The following is a 17,140-nucleotide window of genomic DNA, read 5'->3' on the forward strand; positions in this document are numbered from 1 at the left end:
AGGATCCCAGGGGGCTTTAGCGGGCGCTCTGGGTCCGCACTTCTGAGCCGTCCCCTACGTACTGCATGACGTCAGCACCCCGGCCAGGGATGGGGGGAGTCTTCTTTTCTGGGGTGCCCGGGCCTTGCAGCATTTCTCGAAAGCAGAGATGCTGGCTCTTTGGAGATGTGTGAAGGTCTCTTTTGGGGTTTTGTTCATTTTTTTTCTCTCTCATCAGCTTCGTTTTCAAATATATTTTTTTGGTGTTTTTTTTTTTAGCCTGCGAGATAATAACATCTCAGACCGGGGCATCTGCAAGCTCATCGAACACGCCCTTCATTGTGAGAAGCTGCAGAAGTTAGCGTAAGTGGGCCTGGGCCCGGTGTCCCCAGCCTCACTCCGGGCCAGAACCCTGGGAGCAGCTGTGAGCAAGCGACGGGCTGGGCGGGGTATTGGCGTGGCTGCAGGGCGCAGGGCAGCTGCTGTCCTGAGCGTTTGGGTGGTCACTGTGCACTGTGCCTTGTCTCCATGTCTCCTCTCTCCCGGAACGTTCTAGTCTGTTCAACAACAAGCTGACCGATGGCTGTGCACACTCCATGGCCAGGCTGCTCGGGTGCAGGCGGAACTTCCTGGCCTTGAGGTGAGCCTCGGCTTCCTGTCCCCCGTGAACTGTTGAACTGTTTTCTTCCCCTTAGCTCAGCCGGCACAGTCCGGTCCCTGCCCCGCTCAGCCCATTGCTGGGCCTGTGATCTCCCGGCCGAACCCCTTTTGAGCAGGGTTTTGCTAATGCCGTGACCTCCCCAGCAAACTCTGGAATGGCTCTGCTGAGGGCTTCCTGCCCTTTGACCTTTAACCCCCAGGGCTGAAGAAGGTCCTCAGGCCCTTTTCCTTCCCTGTGTCTGAAGGTCACAAGGTCTCTGGGTTACCGAGTTCCCGGCTATACGCTGAGTGTGTGCCGTGCGGGGAGGCATGCAGCGGTCATTTGCCACCACAGCTGAGGCCACCAGTTACCAAAAGCCCTCAGAAGGTCTCAGCGGCTCAGGGTACAGGGTCCGCACTCTGGTCTGGGAAGTCTGCATTTCTGCTCCCAACCCTCCTGGCTTCAGCCGAATTCTCTCTCGTATCGATACCGCGACATCGTCCCTCCAGCCGGTCCCCAGCTGGACCTGGCTTCTCTTTCCCTCTGGGACCTTATTGCCTCTTAGACTGACAAGGCAGAAAAAGAAAACCCGGTGAAGAATGCCTGCAGCCATTCTTCCTGCCTGCTGCGCTGGGTTTGGGCGTGGGAGCCGCTGTGTTGCACGTGCTGACGACGTAGCTCGGGCTCGGGCTGGCCTGCTAGGCCCACGCCAGAGCTGCCTTCTTCAGTACCGAGGACGTCTCCTGCTGCCACCACCTCCCCCACCCCCACCCCCACGCACAGACCTGAGACCCGGGCCGGCCGCACCCCAGGGACGGGGAAGGGAGCTGCCAGACGTGGAGGCCGGGGGGCTGGCTAATGGAGCGTTGTGGTCGAGAGGCAGGGGATTTGAACCCAGGATCCCTGAGATTTGATCCTCATTAGCTGTGTGACCTTGGGTCAGCCCCCCGGTGTGCCTCTGCTTCCCCTGCTGTAAAATGGACGCAGTAATAATCGCTCCCTCCCAGGTGTCGTGACGATGGAGTTAACGGGCATATACACAGTATACAGCAAGAGCTTTATATAGTGAGTGACAGATCGTGGGACAGTCCCCTACGTTCTCAGTGTGTTTATCTGTGTCAGTCCAGTCTCTCAAGGGGGAATTAGATGAGCCTCCGAGAGGAGCCGAGAAGGAGCTGGGAGAGGCTGGAGAGCTGACAGATGCCACCCAGTTCTGGCCCGAGGGAGGGGGCGGGAGGGGGGGACGCAGCTCAGACGCAGTGCGGCTCTGTGAGCGAGAGGAAGCCCACGGGGAGTCCTCCCGGCCAGGGCGCCCAGCAGAGGCAGCGGCTGTCTCCCCGCCTCTGGCTGGGAGCAGGCCATGGGAAGCGGGCCTTGGTGCAACGGGGCTCCCCAGCACAGAGCTGGGGCCCTGGGTCACACACCCCGGGAGGCCACCTCACCCCTTCTCGAAGCGGGTAATGAGACCTGCCCCATGGGGGTCACTGTGAGTCAGAGCGGCTGAAGGGTATGAAAGTTCTTTGCAGATGAAAGTGTGTTATTGTTCCAGGAAGCCCGGGTTTGTGCATGAGTCCTGAGGGCCTCTCTGAAACTCTCGAAGTGTCTGGAAGTTCCGAAACCCCCTCCCCGGCCTCTGCCGGGACCCGAAGCAGGGTCCCTTGCTGCCTCCCAGCCCTGGGCCTGCCCCCCGCTCTTTGGGAGCGGACTGAGTCCAGGGAGGCTGCAGGGGCCCTGGGCCTGGCCTACAGGAGCAGATGGCTAAGACTGGAAAAGGTGTGACAGTGAGTCACCTGCTCTCCTGGGAAACACCAGGACTGCTGCCTGCTGTGGCTTCTGCCCATACCTGTCACACCGCTTCGTAAACCAGTCCCTGCCTCCCCCACTCCTTTCCCTTGGCTGGCAGAAAACGAACTCGCAGGAGCCATCGTATAAGCTCCCTGGGCTCGGAGGGCGGCAGGCGCTGGGGGACTGGCTCCGCGTCCTGCACAGAGGTCCCCACAGCGCTTGTCCAGGTTGCTCTGTCCGGACCAGGCCTGCAGGGCACTACCCGGCCTCCTGTCCTGTGTGCTTTCTCAGCCTCTTCTGTCTTCCCTTCCAGGCTGGGGAACAACCACATCACTGCCGCAGGAGCCCAGGTGCTGGCCCAGGGGCTCAGGGCCAACGCCTCCCTCCAGTTCCTGGGGTAGGTTGGATCCTGGGACCTGGGGGCCACATGGAGGGGCACGGGGCTTGTGGGAACTTGGGGGCAGGTGCAACTCATTGGCCAGAAGGCCCAGAGGCAGTGCAGGCTCCAGTGGGCGGCCCTCGGCTGCCTCAGCACCTGCTTTTCATTAGATAAACAGGAAGCTCAGGACACCAGGGCTGGGGGAGGGCGGTGCCTGCGATTAGGTGGCAGGAAGCCCGCTGGCCCTCGTGGGTGCTAAGGCTCTGCTTCTCCCCTCTGTCTGCACGTTGGAACCACTTGGGAGCTTCTGAAGAATGCCATTGCCTGGGCCCCACCCCGGACTAATTAGATGAAATATCTAGATGCAGGGCCCAGGAGTAAGCAGTTTCAGAAAGCTGCCCAGAGGACGCGTAGCCTGGCGAGGACCCAGGAACGAGGAGGAAGCGGGGAAGGCTAGCGACCAGGATGGGAGGTGGTTCCCCAGGTCCTTCCAGCTCTTGCTTGCGTGGAGCTATGCCAGCGTGACAGGGAAGGGAGCTGAGTCAGGCACCGGCTGGGAATGCACCTCCACAGGCCCCAGGCCCCCAGCGTGGAGCTTCCTGTTTGCTGGGCAGAGTGACAGTCCGCTAGGGTTGTACCGTGCAGTCCCCTGCAGCCCCCTCCTGTCCTGTCTTGCCCTATTGTAAACTGGGGTCACAGCGACAAGAATTGGGGGTCTTAGAACCCAAGACTGTAGGAGGAGAGAATAACCTTAGGGCCCAGCTGTTCCAACCCATTTCGCAGGCAGGCGTGTTGCCCACAGGCTCAGTTTGAGCCCGGAGTGGGACTGCATTGCTGGGGACACCAGCACCTCTTCTAAGCTGCATCCAAGCGGCACAGAGTCTGGAACAAGGGCGGCCACCGCCCACGAAGCTCTTTCCCGTTCGAGGTCACCTCTGGCACATCAGGGGTGTTTATCTTTCAACACGTATTTATGAAGGCTCCTATCTGGGCCAGACTCCGCGCTAAAACCCCCAGACTCTATTATATCACACAAACTGTTCGGTACCTGACACTTTCTTCTCAACACTATATTATAGGCATCTTTCCGTATCGTGCAACCTCATTGAACAATAGCCGCTTTGTCCTCTGCTGGTTAGATGCCGTCATCTCCTTCGCTGGGCGCGTGTTGGTGCCAGGGTTTTCGCTGTTGCCGTGACCTGTCCCCGGGCACAGGGCAGGGCTGGCACCCAGCCGGAGCTCAGCGAATATTTACATATGAAGGGAAACGCAGCGAACACCCTAGTTCAGCCGTCTGTGCTCTCTCGTACACAAGCGTGTCCAGGCTAATGTCCCACGGATCGAGGGATGAGCTGGGCTCCACCTTTGACGAGGGGTGTTTCCAGGTTACAGGGGGGCTGAGGAGGGTGGCCCAGAAGGCGCAGGAGTTAGACACCGTGCCCACCGGGCACGGTGCATTAAGAACGAGCGAGAGATGCCGAGCTGGCTTGCAGAAGGAGAGCCAGACTCATTTTGGGTGGTGCCAGAGGGTAGTTAAGGACTGATGTGCAGTTCCAGGAAGCAGGGCTGACCTGAATGTTGGGGGGAAAATGTCGCCACCATGCGAATTGCCACGGGAGTGAGTTCCCTGCCCCTGTCACACTGCTTTGCACTGTGGGGGCCTCTACTGTTCTTGTAAGTCTGATTTCAAGCCGCTGAAAAATCTGAGTGAAGTTTGGCCATCCCTCCAAAATCGTGGAGGCAGGTCCACTGTGCAGGGACCTAGGAGCCCCACAGAGACCTCTCTGGGATCGGAGGTCCTGCCCCTCGGGCTGGGGACACGGAAAGAAGGGACATTACTGGTGCTTGTCTAGAACACACAGCAGGGACTCGCCGACACTGTCTGTTGGACTTTTCAGGTTCTGGGGCAACAAGGTGGGTGACGAGGGGGCCCAGGCCTTGGCTGAAGCTGTAGGTGATCACCAGAGCTTGAAGTGGCTCAGGTAAGCTTCCCTGTCGTCCCTCAGCTGTCAAGAGGGAGCCAGGCCGAGGGGAGCGGAGCCTGGGCCAGTTTGGAGGGTCTCTGAACTTCACTTTTAACCTCTGGTTAGGCAGTGAGATGAGAGGCAGGACCCTCGAGTCTTTCCGGGTGACTTAGGAGCTGTTCCTTCTCCTCTCAAGGGCCTCGATTCCCTAGCTGTAAATCGAAGCTCTTGGGCTGAATCGAGCACATTTTACCTCCAGGACCAGCTTTCACTCGCTAATAGTAGCTGCCCAGTGTGCCACGTCGGGGGGCGGGCTGGGGGGTTCCATGGCCGCTTCGGGCGCCCAGTGGGAGAGAGCAGGGCATCAGTTAGTGATGTCTGACGAGGAGCAGCGGGCTCTGCGGCCGTGCGGGCTGCCCTTCGCGGGCGAGCTCAGCTCCGCGGTCCCTGCCCGCTCTGACTCGCCTCTGTCCCGGTCCCGTCCAGCCTGGTGGGGAACGACATCGGCAGCACAGGTGCTCGGGCCCTGGCATCGATGCTGGAAAAGAACGTGGCCCTGGAAGAGCTCTGGTGAGTCCGGGCGCGTCCGCGCTCTGGGGAGGCGGGTGACAGCCTTTCCTCCTTCCCTGGCCTCCTCCCTGGACGTGACGAAGGTGCATGAAGGAGTGGGTGCGCGAAGATGGCGTTTGTCTTTCAATGTCCTGGGTGGAGCGGAGCTTAGAGAGCCTGGGGTACAGCTGCTCATTCTCTTCGTTTAGTCGTATGTAACGGTTTGTTGGTTGGTTGGTTTACTGCCTCCATGTGGCCTAGTGGCTGAGAGCACAGACTCTAGAATCAAGTGGGTGGAGCTTCACGGCGGGCAAGTTCAACAACGGCCTCTGAACCTCAGGTTTCCACCACATACAATGAGGGTGTGAACCTGCTCACTATGAAACACTTCTGAAGGAATTAAACCGGGTAATTTCCATAAAGAGCTGCTTGTGTGTCAGTGTTTCGTAAGTGTCGGGTTGTCATAGTGACGGTAATTGCTACTGTTGCCGCTGCTGCTAGTTAACTCCGACCGTCACCACTACCACCCCTGTTCATCCTTTCGAAGCGCATGCGGGTCCCTGAGACCACCGGATGAGAGAGTCAGGGCCACCTTGGAAGGCGGAGTGGAGTTTGGGGCGAGCCGAAAGATAAACCACGAATCTCACAGTGTCGACGTGAAACCGAGTCCAATTTTCCATTCTTCAGATGCCACCAGTCTAGTCTTCTTATGACATGTTCTGGGCGGTTCCAAAGTATGTCAGGGAGATAAAATGCTGATTTCTCCAGAAAGCGGAAGGGCACCGATACCTCGGAACATTGTCACAAAATGGACGTCGTGGAGGGGCCCTGGCTGTTGGCAGGGGTCCCTGGCTCTGCTAGGGTACCGCTCATTAGATCCTGATTGGGTTTGACTTCTCGGAGTTTCTCGTCAGAGTGCCTCGCTCTGACTGTGTCAGTTATGACGACATTAGGCTGCAAGGGAGAGAAAATCTCTATCTACAGTGGCTTGAAGCAGTAAAGGATGTATTTTTTCACGCACAGGCATGCCGGAGGTAGGCAGCATAGGCTGGCATGGTGGCTCCACGAGGCCAGCGGGGGTCTGGACTCTGTTTCATCCCATCCCCGGGCTGTGTCTTCATCCTTATGGTCGGTTGCCTTATGATCCCAAGATGGCTGCAGCATCCAGAGCATCACTCCTATAATCCAGGATTTAGTCTGGATACCCAGGAAGGGCAAAGGCACAGGCCAGCTGTGTCTCTCCCTTTTAGAGAGTATTCCCAGGAGCCCCATTTGTCAACTTCCCTTTGTGTGTTCACGGCCACGCGGGTGTCTCTTGGCCAACCTTGGCTGCAGCCGGAGAAAGAGTGGGAAAGTCATCTTTTCATCGAGCATGTGGCGGCCCCAAATGAAATGAGGCTTCCATTGATAAGAAAGGGAAAATGGATAGAGAGTCACTAGGGCATGAGGGAACTTCTTATATAGTAGACTTTTGGGGCGAATTCTCTCCCCAAAATGTCTCTGGAATGGAGACCCTCAAACCCTGCCTCATTTGTTCTTACTTTCTTTGTAAATGTGGGTTTTTAGATGTTGGATTTTCTAAAGGGGAGGCACATAGTTTATCTTTATCAACATCATCTTCCATGATAAATGTTACGGTTTCAACTGGGTCTTCTCCCTTGTTCTTCGCAGCCTGGAAGAGAACCATCTCCAAGACGAAGGTGTGTGTGCTCTCGCCGAAGGACTTAAGAGAAATTCAAGTTTGAAAGTCCTGAAGTAAGGACCCAGGAAGCAGGAGCCGTACGCTAGCGACCAGCGTGGGGGAGGGGTGTTTCTGAATCGGAGACCCGGGCCGCTCCCCAGCCTGGCTGACTCACACGAGGAGGCCCGGCAGAAACGGATGGCGTTGGCTGGGTTTCCCCCAAACTCGGATAGGGAGTCCGGTGCAAGCTGTTTGCTTGGGAGGTGGTCCCAGCAAACGCCGGGGAGAGAGTCATGAAGCGAAGGTAACCGATAAAGGCTGTGTCACTGAGCCGGTTATCACCGAGGACAACTGGGGTTTAATTCTGCCGCCACGAGATAGCATGGGTATTTATCCTCCAGCTCCCTGTCCTTCATATATTGAAGTGGGCTTGTGGAGATATTAATTTTCCAGCACTTCCAGCTTGCCGTGAACATGGCTAAGTGTGCTCCTGGGGTCAGGAGCAAGGCCTCAGGCAGAGAGCTGGGGTCTTCCTAGCAAGCAGCTTTCAGAGCTGGAGGTGAAAGCCGAGGGAATAGGGGTGCGTTGCCAACAGCGTCTTCTATGGGGCAGACAGGAAGTGCCCTTCCCCCTGTCCAGTGGTCATCTGTGGCTCAGGCAAGAGAACTGGCGGTTCTCTCCAGTGGTATCTCTTGTGTAATGCAGGCAAGCATGCTTGCTTTATTTGTGTGTGCATCCATCTATTCATCCATCTATGCATCCATGCACCTGTCCATGCGTGCATCCACCCATGCATCCACGCATGCATCCATCCATCCATTCATGCATCCATGCATCCATCCATCCATTCATGCATCCATGCATCATGCACACATCCACCCATGTATATATTGAAATTCGTAATGTTTCTGGCATACCCACTCTGCCAGGCATTGTCTGAGGCACTAAGGACAGAGAGGGAAAAAAGACAGGGCAGGCGCCCACCTACATAGCTCTTAAGTTCTCATGGGAGAGACAGATAATGAGCACGTGAACAAATACACGAGACCATTTCTGTGCGTCATTAGGGCTCTAAAGAGAATCTGAGAGGGTGGGGTGCTGCTGCTCGGGCGAGGCCTCTGTGACCAGGTGGTATCTGAGTGGGAACCTGAGGGAACCTGAGTAACAAGAAGGTTCCTGCCATGCCTGCGGTCGGCTGAACGGCAAGCGTGAGGGTCGTGCGGCAGAGACAAGCTCGGTGGCTTTGAGGCGGGCCCACGCGGTGGGCTGCAGTGGGGGGCGGAGGGGAACAGAGGTGGGGGAGTGGCCCACGGGGTCTCAGAGCCATGGGGAGGACTTGGGATTTTATTCTGAGGGCACTGAGAAGCTTTTGGAGGGTTTTAATGAGCACAGTAATGTGATCTGATTTACATCATAAAAAGATCATGCTTGATGCTTCCTTCGGAAGAGATGGAGGAGATGGAGATGGGGGGTGGGGAGGGATGGGGGCCCAGTCGGGAGGCTCCTGACAGAGATGGGGGCGACAGATTAGGCTGACGGCAGTGGACAGAGCTGGTGAAAGAGGCCAGGAGCTCGACGAGCTCCTGTAGGTCCAGGAACTGGGGGGCGAGTGATCAGGGCACCCCTGGGGGCGGACTCGGTGGGCCGGGGCCCTTGCCACGAGGAGAGGGATGGGGGTGTGAGCAGGAGCCCAGCTAGCGACCGTCACAGGCTTGTGCTGGTGCCCTCCGAGGCTGGCGCCACGGCAGCCATGGTGCCAAGGACCCCAGGGCATCACCAGATGGCTCCTTTTCTTAGCAGAGGCTGGTGTCGTCCCTGGCAAATACGGCCCAAGGAAAACACTCCCTTCAGGGACAAGCTGACAGCTGCCTCTGGGAGAGCGTCCGCCTTGCTGCCAGCCTGCCGTCCCCTCTGGCACGGCCTGTTTGTGTTGCTCGCAGGGGCCGGGCCTCGCCTAACGTTTGGGGGAAACACTTCCACTTGTCACATGGGCCAGCGTGGGCCGGGAGCCCCGCGCGAAGCTGGGATTCGTCTGAGCTGGGACACCAGGCTTCGCACATGGGGGAGCCTTTGGAAATACCTGCTTTATTCTCGACCCGCTGCGGACGTGGCACATTTGTCCTCCATCATCGTCACAGACTTACTCCAGTCGATCCCGAGGGATACCAGGCAGCAGCAACAGGGGTTAATTCCATGCTGCCTCAGCGAGGGCCTCATAATTCTGTTCATCCCCCGCTGTTTCCCTGTAAAAAAAGATGCCTACCTCCTTTAAACAGCTGCCGAGCGATGGTTAGGAGTGTGGGATCTGGAACCGGATGGTCCGGGTTTGGAACCCGGCTCTGCTGTTTCCGGCTGTTGCTTCTTGGACTGCGCCTCAGGTGTCTCAAGTGTGAGGTGATAACAGCTGGACCCTCCTCACAGGGTCGTGAGCACGCCCTGAGGTGGCCCTGAGGTGGCGGAGGTCACAAGCTGGCACATAGTAAGAGCTCCATCAAAGCTGGCTGTCACCCTTGATGGCAGCCTTGGGGGCGGCTTCTGAGGATTTCCTGGGTTTTGCAGGGTCAGGGTGGGGGTGGGGGATTGCGGGCCAGCTGTGAGCACAAGAATGGCGTGGGGAAGCGCGCTCGCTCTTCCCCTGCTATTCAGCGTCCTTCCCGTTCTCTACAATCGCGTCCTGTAGCTTTAAACTCGCCCCCGAAAGATGAAAATGTGCTTACTGTTCGTTGGTGGTTTTCTGTCAGTTGAGGGTGGTGCCAAGCGGTTTGGAATAAACCATTCTTTGTTTAAGCCCTATCACCATGAGGGGGAGACTCTTGTAGGTCCATTTTATAGATGGGGAAATTGGGCAAATTTGCTTGAAACAAAGTGGTGTAAATTGCATTTGGACCCGGGAAGTTTGGTCTTAAAACGCACGCACTTGACCACCGTGCTATCTACAGCACCTTCCAAGGGAGTGGCTCCCCAGTTAGGCCAGTGAGTCTGGCCAGGGGAACAGAGAAGGGTGCATTTCCCTATAGTCGCTGAGCCTTTGTCGATGAGCTCGTTGGGAATCTCGACAGGAAAGGGACATGTCGAGGGCTAGTGGCTTCGGTCGGCTGGCCGGCCAGCTCCCAAAGCTTCCTTTGATTGGACAGGCCCGAGAGGAGACACGAGCATCCCTGAAGCTCAGCATTCTGTCTCCCTCTCCAGGCTGTCCAACAATCGCGTCACCTGCCGTGGGGCAGAAGCCCTCCTGAAGGCCCTGGAAAGAAATGACACTATCCTGGAAGTCTGGTAAGGCCCCCGCCCCGGGCAGGCCTTGTGACCTCTGCGGGCCTCGGTTTTCCAATCTATAAAACGGGGCAAGGGGAGAGAAGAATGTGAGAATTTCTAAGATCCCTTTTGCTCTGACATTCGGTGGCGTTCTGCGTGGGATGGATCTAGTTCTTTGTCTGGGAAAGACGCCTTCACATCTCTGAGCAGGAACTCATTCTTTTATTTTTGAATCACGAGGGCTTATTCAGAAACGTCCCTGTTCTAGGAAGTCGTGTAGGCATGGGGGTATGTTCGAAGCGTAAAACAGGAAAGAACTCAGCTCCTGCCCTGCGGGGTGTTACAGCTACGGCCACAGGTCAAGGCTGTTGTGTCAGGTCAAGGCTGCAGCTCTGGGTGGGGGTTACACAGGGAGGGAACTGTTGCACAATGTATCTAAGTCTTTGTATTTAAAAGCCACATCTCCATGTATTTTACAAAGGCATTGAGTCACCACATCAAAAATGTATTCTCCTTCTTTCTAGGGATGTGTTGTTCACTCAGATAATAAGTAGAAAGTTTTCCCTTGGTTTAACATGTTACGAGTGAATGTCACTACATGTGTTTCAGGCACTGAGCTAGAAAGCCGATACAGATATCCCCCAACTTATGATGGGGTTATGTCCTGGTAACTCCCTCCTAAGTTGAAAATATCATACGTCAAAAATGCGTTACTACGCCTAACCCACCTGACATCGGCGCTTAGCCCAGCCCACCTTAAACGCGCTCAGAACACTTACACTGGCCTACCGTTGGGCAAAACCACCTCTCTGCCACGGCCCAGCATCATAAGAGCCTTTTGTACTGCGTACCGCTAGCCCAGGCAAAGATCAGAACTCAAATTACGGTTTCTACTCAACACACCTCGCTTTTTGCCTCACTGTAAAGTTGAAAAATTGTGTCGAACCATTGTAAGTTGGGGGTTCCGTCTGTATTTTAAAACTGGGAGATTCCTTCATAAAGAATCTATCTTTTAGGGTTTTCTCAAAAAAGCTGGCAAGTCTGGACCCCCACTGAAAGTGCCAGGAGCAAAGCAGAGTAGAGGAGAGACCGACCCCAGTCTGCCAGGCAAACGGGCCCCTGCAGCCGGCATGCCCGCCCAGCCCGCTGTCTTGGAGCAGGTCCAGGGCGCTGCTGTGTGTCACCTGCCTCATCTGTGGGAGCGTGCCACCCTCCTTTAAATATGCAGACTTGTCCCTCCCTCAGAAGGCATGTCAAGTCAGCAGCCACCATAGATATCAAAGGACGAAGTCGAAAACAAGGACTTCTAAGCATCTGTCCTGCGACAGAGAGATTGTCTTCCATATGGTTGTGTGACCCCTGTACCCTATGGGGTCCTCAGTCCTGGGCACAGTGTGGGTCCCTCCCCCCACCCAAACCATTGTACCATCCTAGGAAATGCCACCTCGGGTGTCTGGTGTTGGGGGGTGGGGCACGCCAGCATCGGGTTGGTATTTTAAGGGTTCTGATGTTAGTTGTTGCCTCTTGTTGGCACTTGGAGCGGGGGTGGCATCAGGACTTGCTCATTGCATTCTTGACAGATTTCGCTGTTGCCTTAAAAAGAATCTCCAGCCTTGGGGAGTCAGGCCGGCTGGCCGGTGTGGACTTTCTGTGCAGAGTCACCAAGCCTCATTTCATTGTGCACAGTGATTTACGAGCCACCCTGGCTGCCTTTGAGCAAAACCAGCATAGGCGTCTTTCCCAGGGGAGCTGCAGCTGGGCTGGAGGGGCCGGCCAGCTTCCTTTGGAAAGCACTCCAGGGGTCTGTCCTCACTCCAGCCTCTCTTCTCTTTATCCCTTTAAGGCTTCGAGGAAACACTTTCTCTCCTGAGGAAATGGAGAGGCTCAGCCACAGGGACGCCAGACTCTTGCTTTGATGTCTCCGGGCCAAGGTCCTCCCAGTCTGTGTGCGAGCAGCCGTGGCTCTGGAGCCCGGGAGCCGGATTCCACCTGGCAGCAGCCCATTCAGATGGAGCCCTGTCCCCACGCCTAGGGCGGATGTCGTACATCTCCTTCATCCTGGCAGAGGAAGGAGCATCAGCGCCCTTCGGAGCAGGCGTTTGCCATCAAGTTCTTGCCACGATTCGATCCACAGGCCGTAGCAAAGGAGCAGCACCTTATAACGTGGGGCCGGCCTCCGGGGGGTTGCTGAGTGCCTGTGGGCGCAGAGACCTGGATCTACGGGAGAGGCCCCTTCCCACCCCGCTCGCCATGAGGAGAGGTGTTCAGGAAGGAACTGTCTGCCACGTTGCAGCTCCTGGGTAGGCGTCCAGGCCGTTCCCCACATCCGGTTCCTCCGCTCATCCTGGACCCCGCACGTGGCATTTCCTCTCTGCTGGAGGATTACGAAGATCAGTGTTCTCAGCTTTGCTGCTTCCCGTATGGCTGCCCCCTGCCCATCTCCCAGCCTGGGAGGGGTTGCGATTTACCCCTTTCTCCTTTCCGGTACTTAAGACGTTATTGGGAGGGGACACATGACAGCCATTTAGCCCCGAAGATATTCTAGATTTGCAAAAAAAATATGTCCATCTATAGCTGCCATCACACATGGACTTTTATTTCCAGCGAAGTCAATTACTCTTCAGTGAAGCCTTTAGAAACAACTCGCCATCCAAATGCAGCTTTTAAAAATTCGTCTGCGTCAGAATTTTGAATGGCCTCACTAGGTTTCTGGTTTCTGGTTGATGCTCGTGAACTGAATTCTGAGAGCAGACTTCCAAAATATACCCCTAAGAGTCAGTTCCGTTTTCTTCGTGCCAGAATGCTTTAGGATATAAAGTTATGGATCAAAGGTTTACAGGGGCAAAATCAAAGGCCCTTCCTTTTAAGCAGATGTGTGTTTGGATTTTTCGAGAGGGTACATGTTGTAGCTTTTGTAAATTGTCAGTGCTGTGCAAGTGTTATTATTTTAAACGTTATTATTTGTGAAACCTGGTTAATATTTATAAACCACTTTGTGTTATTCTCCCAAGTTTATATTTTTATTAAAAAAAAACAAAAACAGCTGTGAATTTTATGCTGTAAATGATCACAGAGAAAACTAATGAATCGCCAGAGCTACCCTCCTTGTGACCAAATATTTTTAAATGTCCTTGCCACCTGTCAAATATTAAATATTAAAGCGCAATTTTCTACTTGGAGGGGTGGGTGGGAATGATGTGTTCGACCAGATAATGTATCGCTTAAGGCAAAAGCAAATTTTAGGAATAGCCTCGCTATTGAAACAGATTTGGCTTTGGTGACATCTAAGCTGCGGAAGCCTCTGGCTGAAGATGTGAGGGGCCCCTGGGCCTCCTCCATTCTGTCCAAGTGGCTCCCAGAGTCTTTCCCAGGAGAAGGATGAAGATTTGGGCACGGCTTTTCTCAGCCAGCAGCCTCCTGGGTAGGCCCCGCTGAAGTAATTCCTAGCTGCATTGGACCAGCAACGGCTCAGGCGTCTGCTTACTGAAGGCAGGTCTGCTTCTTTGAAAGGTTTTGCGTGTTCCTGTCTCGTTAAATGCTTTCGGCATTTCCCCAGGCTCCTGCGTGTGGCCCTGTCTGTGGGTTCTCTTTGCTGGTGGCGCGAGGTTCTGTCCAGACCACTGTTTCTGATAGAGGATGGGAGGAGGGTGGAGACGGGCCTGGCTTCTCTGAGCCGTGAACACAGCAGCCCCTTTGCTGGCGCCACCTTCCTGAAGCCCAGTTAGTAATCATCCACGAGCCAGATGCGTGAGGACAACTGGCGGGTGAACAGCAGATGTGGTTCCTGTTCTCATGGCACTTATGGCGAGGGACGAGGGAGAGGCAGGCAGAAAACAGATAAACTGCAAAATAAATGAAATATGTTCCACTGTGGTGAGTGCCGGGAAGGAGATCCACAAAGGTCCTGGGTAGTGGGAAGCCTGCAGATCGGGGGTCGGTTCTACAAGGAGGGGACAGGTGAGCTGTGAGCCCAGGAATGAGAAGGGGCTGCCCATGATGGGGACAAGGGGAGCATTCCAGTCACAGGGAACAAGCTGTGCAAAGACCCTGCCATGGGAAAGAGCCTGGTACATGCTGTACGATGAGTAATGGCCCCCAAAATACTCAGGTCCTAATCCCTGGGACATGTGAATGTCGCCTTATATGGCGGAAGGGACTTTAAGGAAGAGATCTTACGATGGGGAGATTATCTTAGGTGATCTGGATAGGCTCTCGGTGCAACCACAGGTATCTTGATAAGAGGCCAAGGAAGGTTTGACACTGGAGTAGAAGGCAATGGGATCACTAGAGTAAGATGCTGTACTGCTGGCTTTGAAGGAGGAGGGGGTCCCATGGACCAAGGAATGCAGCTCTAGAAGCTGGAAAAGGCAAAGACACATTCACCGCTGTGACCTCTGTGGAGTAGTGCAGACATGCTGCCACCCTGGTTCGAGGACTGTAAGAGAATCAATCTGTGTCATGTTAAGCCACCAAGTTTGTGGCAATTTATTATAGCAGCTGTAGAAAACTAATATGGTATGTTTGAGGCAAGCTGAGCGGGGGAGTGTTGCCAGTAGGGTTTGGAGAGGTAGGTGGGGCCAGTCGCGAAGGGCCTAGGTGGCCATGGTCAAGAGTCTGGTCTTGATCGTAGAATAACGGCAAGCCGTCAGAGAGTTCTAAGTAGGGGGATGCAACCCAGTTACGTTTAAAGATATTTTTTTGCTACTGGAGGGATGCAGAGGAGTCGGGGTGAGAGGAAGAGCGAGGGGGGGCCCTCCTAGGACTACCCGGAAGCTACTGCAGTCAAGTGCCAGGCGGCTGGCCTAAGCTGGCACCGGTGGAGGTGGAGAGAAGGTGGGATTCTGGAGACATTCCGCAGGCGGCTTCCCAAGTACCTTCAGAGGGATGAGGGAAAGGGAAGAGCCAGGATGACTCCTTGATTTCTGACTTGAGTCACCCGGGAGCCTGGAGAAGACAGGCCGGAACCGTGTTTGCGAGGGGGAGGGACTTCTGTTTTAGACCGTCACGTTGGGGACATCTAAGTGGAGAAATCAAGTGAAGACATTCAGTTTACGGTGTGAGTCCGGAGCCTGCGGGAGAGGTCACTGCCATACACAATAGCATGGGTGTCCTCGGTGTTGAAAGTGGGGTGGGTCCTTGGGCCTGGACGATGTAGGCCAGGGAGAGATTACGGAGCGAGGAGGATTCAGGAGGGCCTGGGTGGGAGCGGTGCTGGGACCCAGATGACTGTCAGGGCTCAGAGCGGAAGATGCTTCCTAACTTTCGGGAGGTCCAGCGAATCCGCTGATAGCATTCTAGGCCTGTGCAGGTAACTCGTGAACTAGGACTCTCAGTCTTCGAGTTCTCTAATAGGGAGGTTACCTGAAAGGCACGGGCTCAGGACCAGCGGCTTATCCGGGAGCAGACAGATTCCACAATTGTGGCTGATAATACTTACGTGCAGAAAAAAAAAAAGGGATCCGAGTGGGAGTATTTTCTAAAGAGCTGCAGACTTTAATCATACTCGCCATCATCCTAGAAGGAAAAAAAAGTCAATCTGAGTGTTTCCCCCCCGACAGTGCCAAAACCAGATGCTGAAATGAATACACACCACGGAAATGTGGGAGGTGCAGCCAGGTTCCAAGTGGGCTGAGCTGAGACTCAGCATCTTTACATTATTGCACCAACACAGATTCCTGCCTCCTTCCCTGCTGGGGAAGGCCGCGTGGGTGAAGCACGCAGCCGCGAGGGCACACACCTGGCCATGTCCACATTTGATGGATGCATAGCCTCGGGCCCTGGGTGGCAGGTTACCGGTGAGCAGCAAGGTCCCGAATGACACTGGGGACCGGCCTGGGCAGTTTCCCTTGGAGAATTACGTTGGGGAGGGACTGCGGCTGTGCAGACTGGCATCCAAAATCTTTAGGGTCCCCTTTTTGCTCTAAATTTACTCCCTCCTGTCATCACTTCCAGAACAATCCACATATCCAGCCCCCTAAGCACGCTAAGCACTACTGTTTCCCCATCAAGCACCCCGAAAACCCTTTCTTTCAGGAATGCTGCACCCTTTTTTACTCAGACAACTTCTTTCTCGACACCTCCTCCTCCTCCTCACCTGCTCCCCCCGCCCCCAGGAAATAAGGGGCTCCTTTTGACTAGTGGCCCTGCTTCTGACTCTGATCCCCACAGACCAGCCCCTGCTGTGATCTGAACTCTCCAGGACTTCCCGTGTGGCGCGGGGTGACAGCCGAGGTCTCATGCTGGCCTGGCCCACCCCCGTGTGCTCCCCGGCCTCCCCCTTGTCCTGCACACCCCCGTACTCTGCACTACAGCCACCTGGGCATCCCTCGACAGTGCCAAGCACCCTGCCTCTTCCAGAACTTTGCAACCGCCTCTTTCCTAGACAGTGGCAGGGCCGGCTCTCTCATTTCCTTCAGATCTTTGTTCAAAAAATGTCATCTTGTTGAGGGGGTTCTTTCTGGAACGTTCTCCCTAAAACAGCAGCCCCCAAACACTCTCTCCTCTCCTGCTCTGCTTACCTTTGACTTCTCAGCATGTGCCACCTGATGTACAGGTGTTTCTTCCTTCCCCTAGAATGTCAGCTCTAGGAGTACGGGGGCCACACTCACTGCAGTGTCCCCAGAGTCGAGACAGTGCCTAGCGCATAGTAGGTGCTCACATATTTGTTGAATGAATGGGGAATTCACTCTTTTTAAAGGGGGCAGAAGGTAGAAGGTGGGGCAGATTGTAATAACGAATAACCGTTTTCCTGATACCATTAGTGTCCCCTTCCTAAAGGAGGAAGTTTTCCTGGGACAGAATCATTCCTGAAGTATCTACTGCTCAAAATGGGATTCCATCTGTCGCCCAAATGTCCCCTTTGATGAAGAGCACCGAACCCCTCTTCTCCATGTGCCTGTGTTTCAAATCCC

The 17,140-nt window shown here is 55.1% G+C and overlaps 1 protein-coding gene across 6 annotated transcripts in view; it reads left to right on the forward strand.

Annotated features, from left to right (window-relative positions):
- The window catches only part of NOD2 (nucleotide binding oligomerization domain containing 2), a 32,310-nt gene extending 19,031 nt beyond the window's left edge, over window positions 1-13,279 (forward strand). For 5 of the 6 annotated variants that reach the window (XM_039880846.1, XM_039880843.1, XM_039880844.1 and 2 more), the window contains exons 5-12: window positions 259-342; window positions 536-619; window positions 2,718-2,801; window positions 4,682-4,765; window positions 5,234-5,317; window positions 6,968-7,051; window positions 10,167-10,250; window positions 12,073-13,279. In XM_039880846.1, coding sequence (XP_039736780.1) covers window positions 259-342; window positions 536-619; window positions 2,718-2,801; window positions 4,682-4,765; window positions 5,234-5,317; window positions 6,968-7,051; window positions 10,167-10,250; window positions 12,073-12,145 — 661 coding nt within the window. In that variant the 3' untranslated portion in view covers window positions 12,146-13,279. The remainder of the gene's footprint in view (window positions 1-258; window positions 343-535; window positions 620-2,717; window positions 2,802-4,681; window positions 4,766-5,233; window positions 5,318-6,967; window positions 7,052-10,166; window positions 10,251-12,072) is intronic. The other variant, XM_039880847.1, reaches the window with a different exon arrangement.
- The last annotated feature ends 3,861 nt before the right edge of the window (window positions 13,280-17,140 follow it).

Source organism: Pteropus medius, unplaced genomic scaffold, assembly GCF_902729225.1.
Source record: "Pteropus medius unplaced genomic scaffold, Ma_sr-lr_union100, whole genome shotgun sequence".
NCBI lineage: Eukaryota > Metazoa > Chordata > Mammalia > Chiroptera > Pteropodidae > Pteropus > Pteropus medius.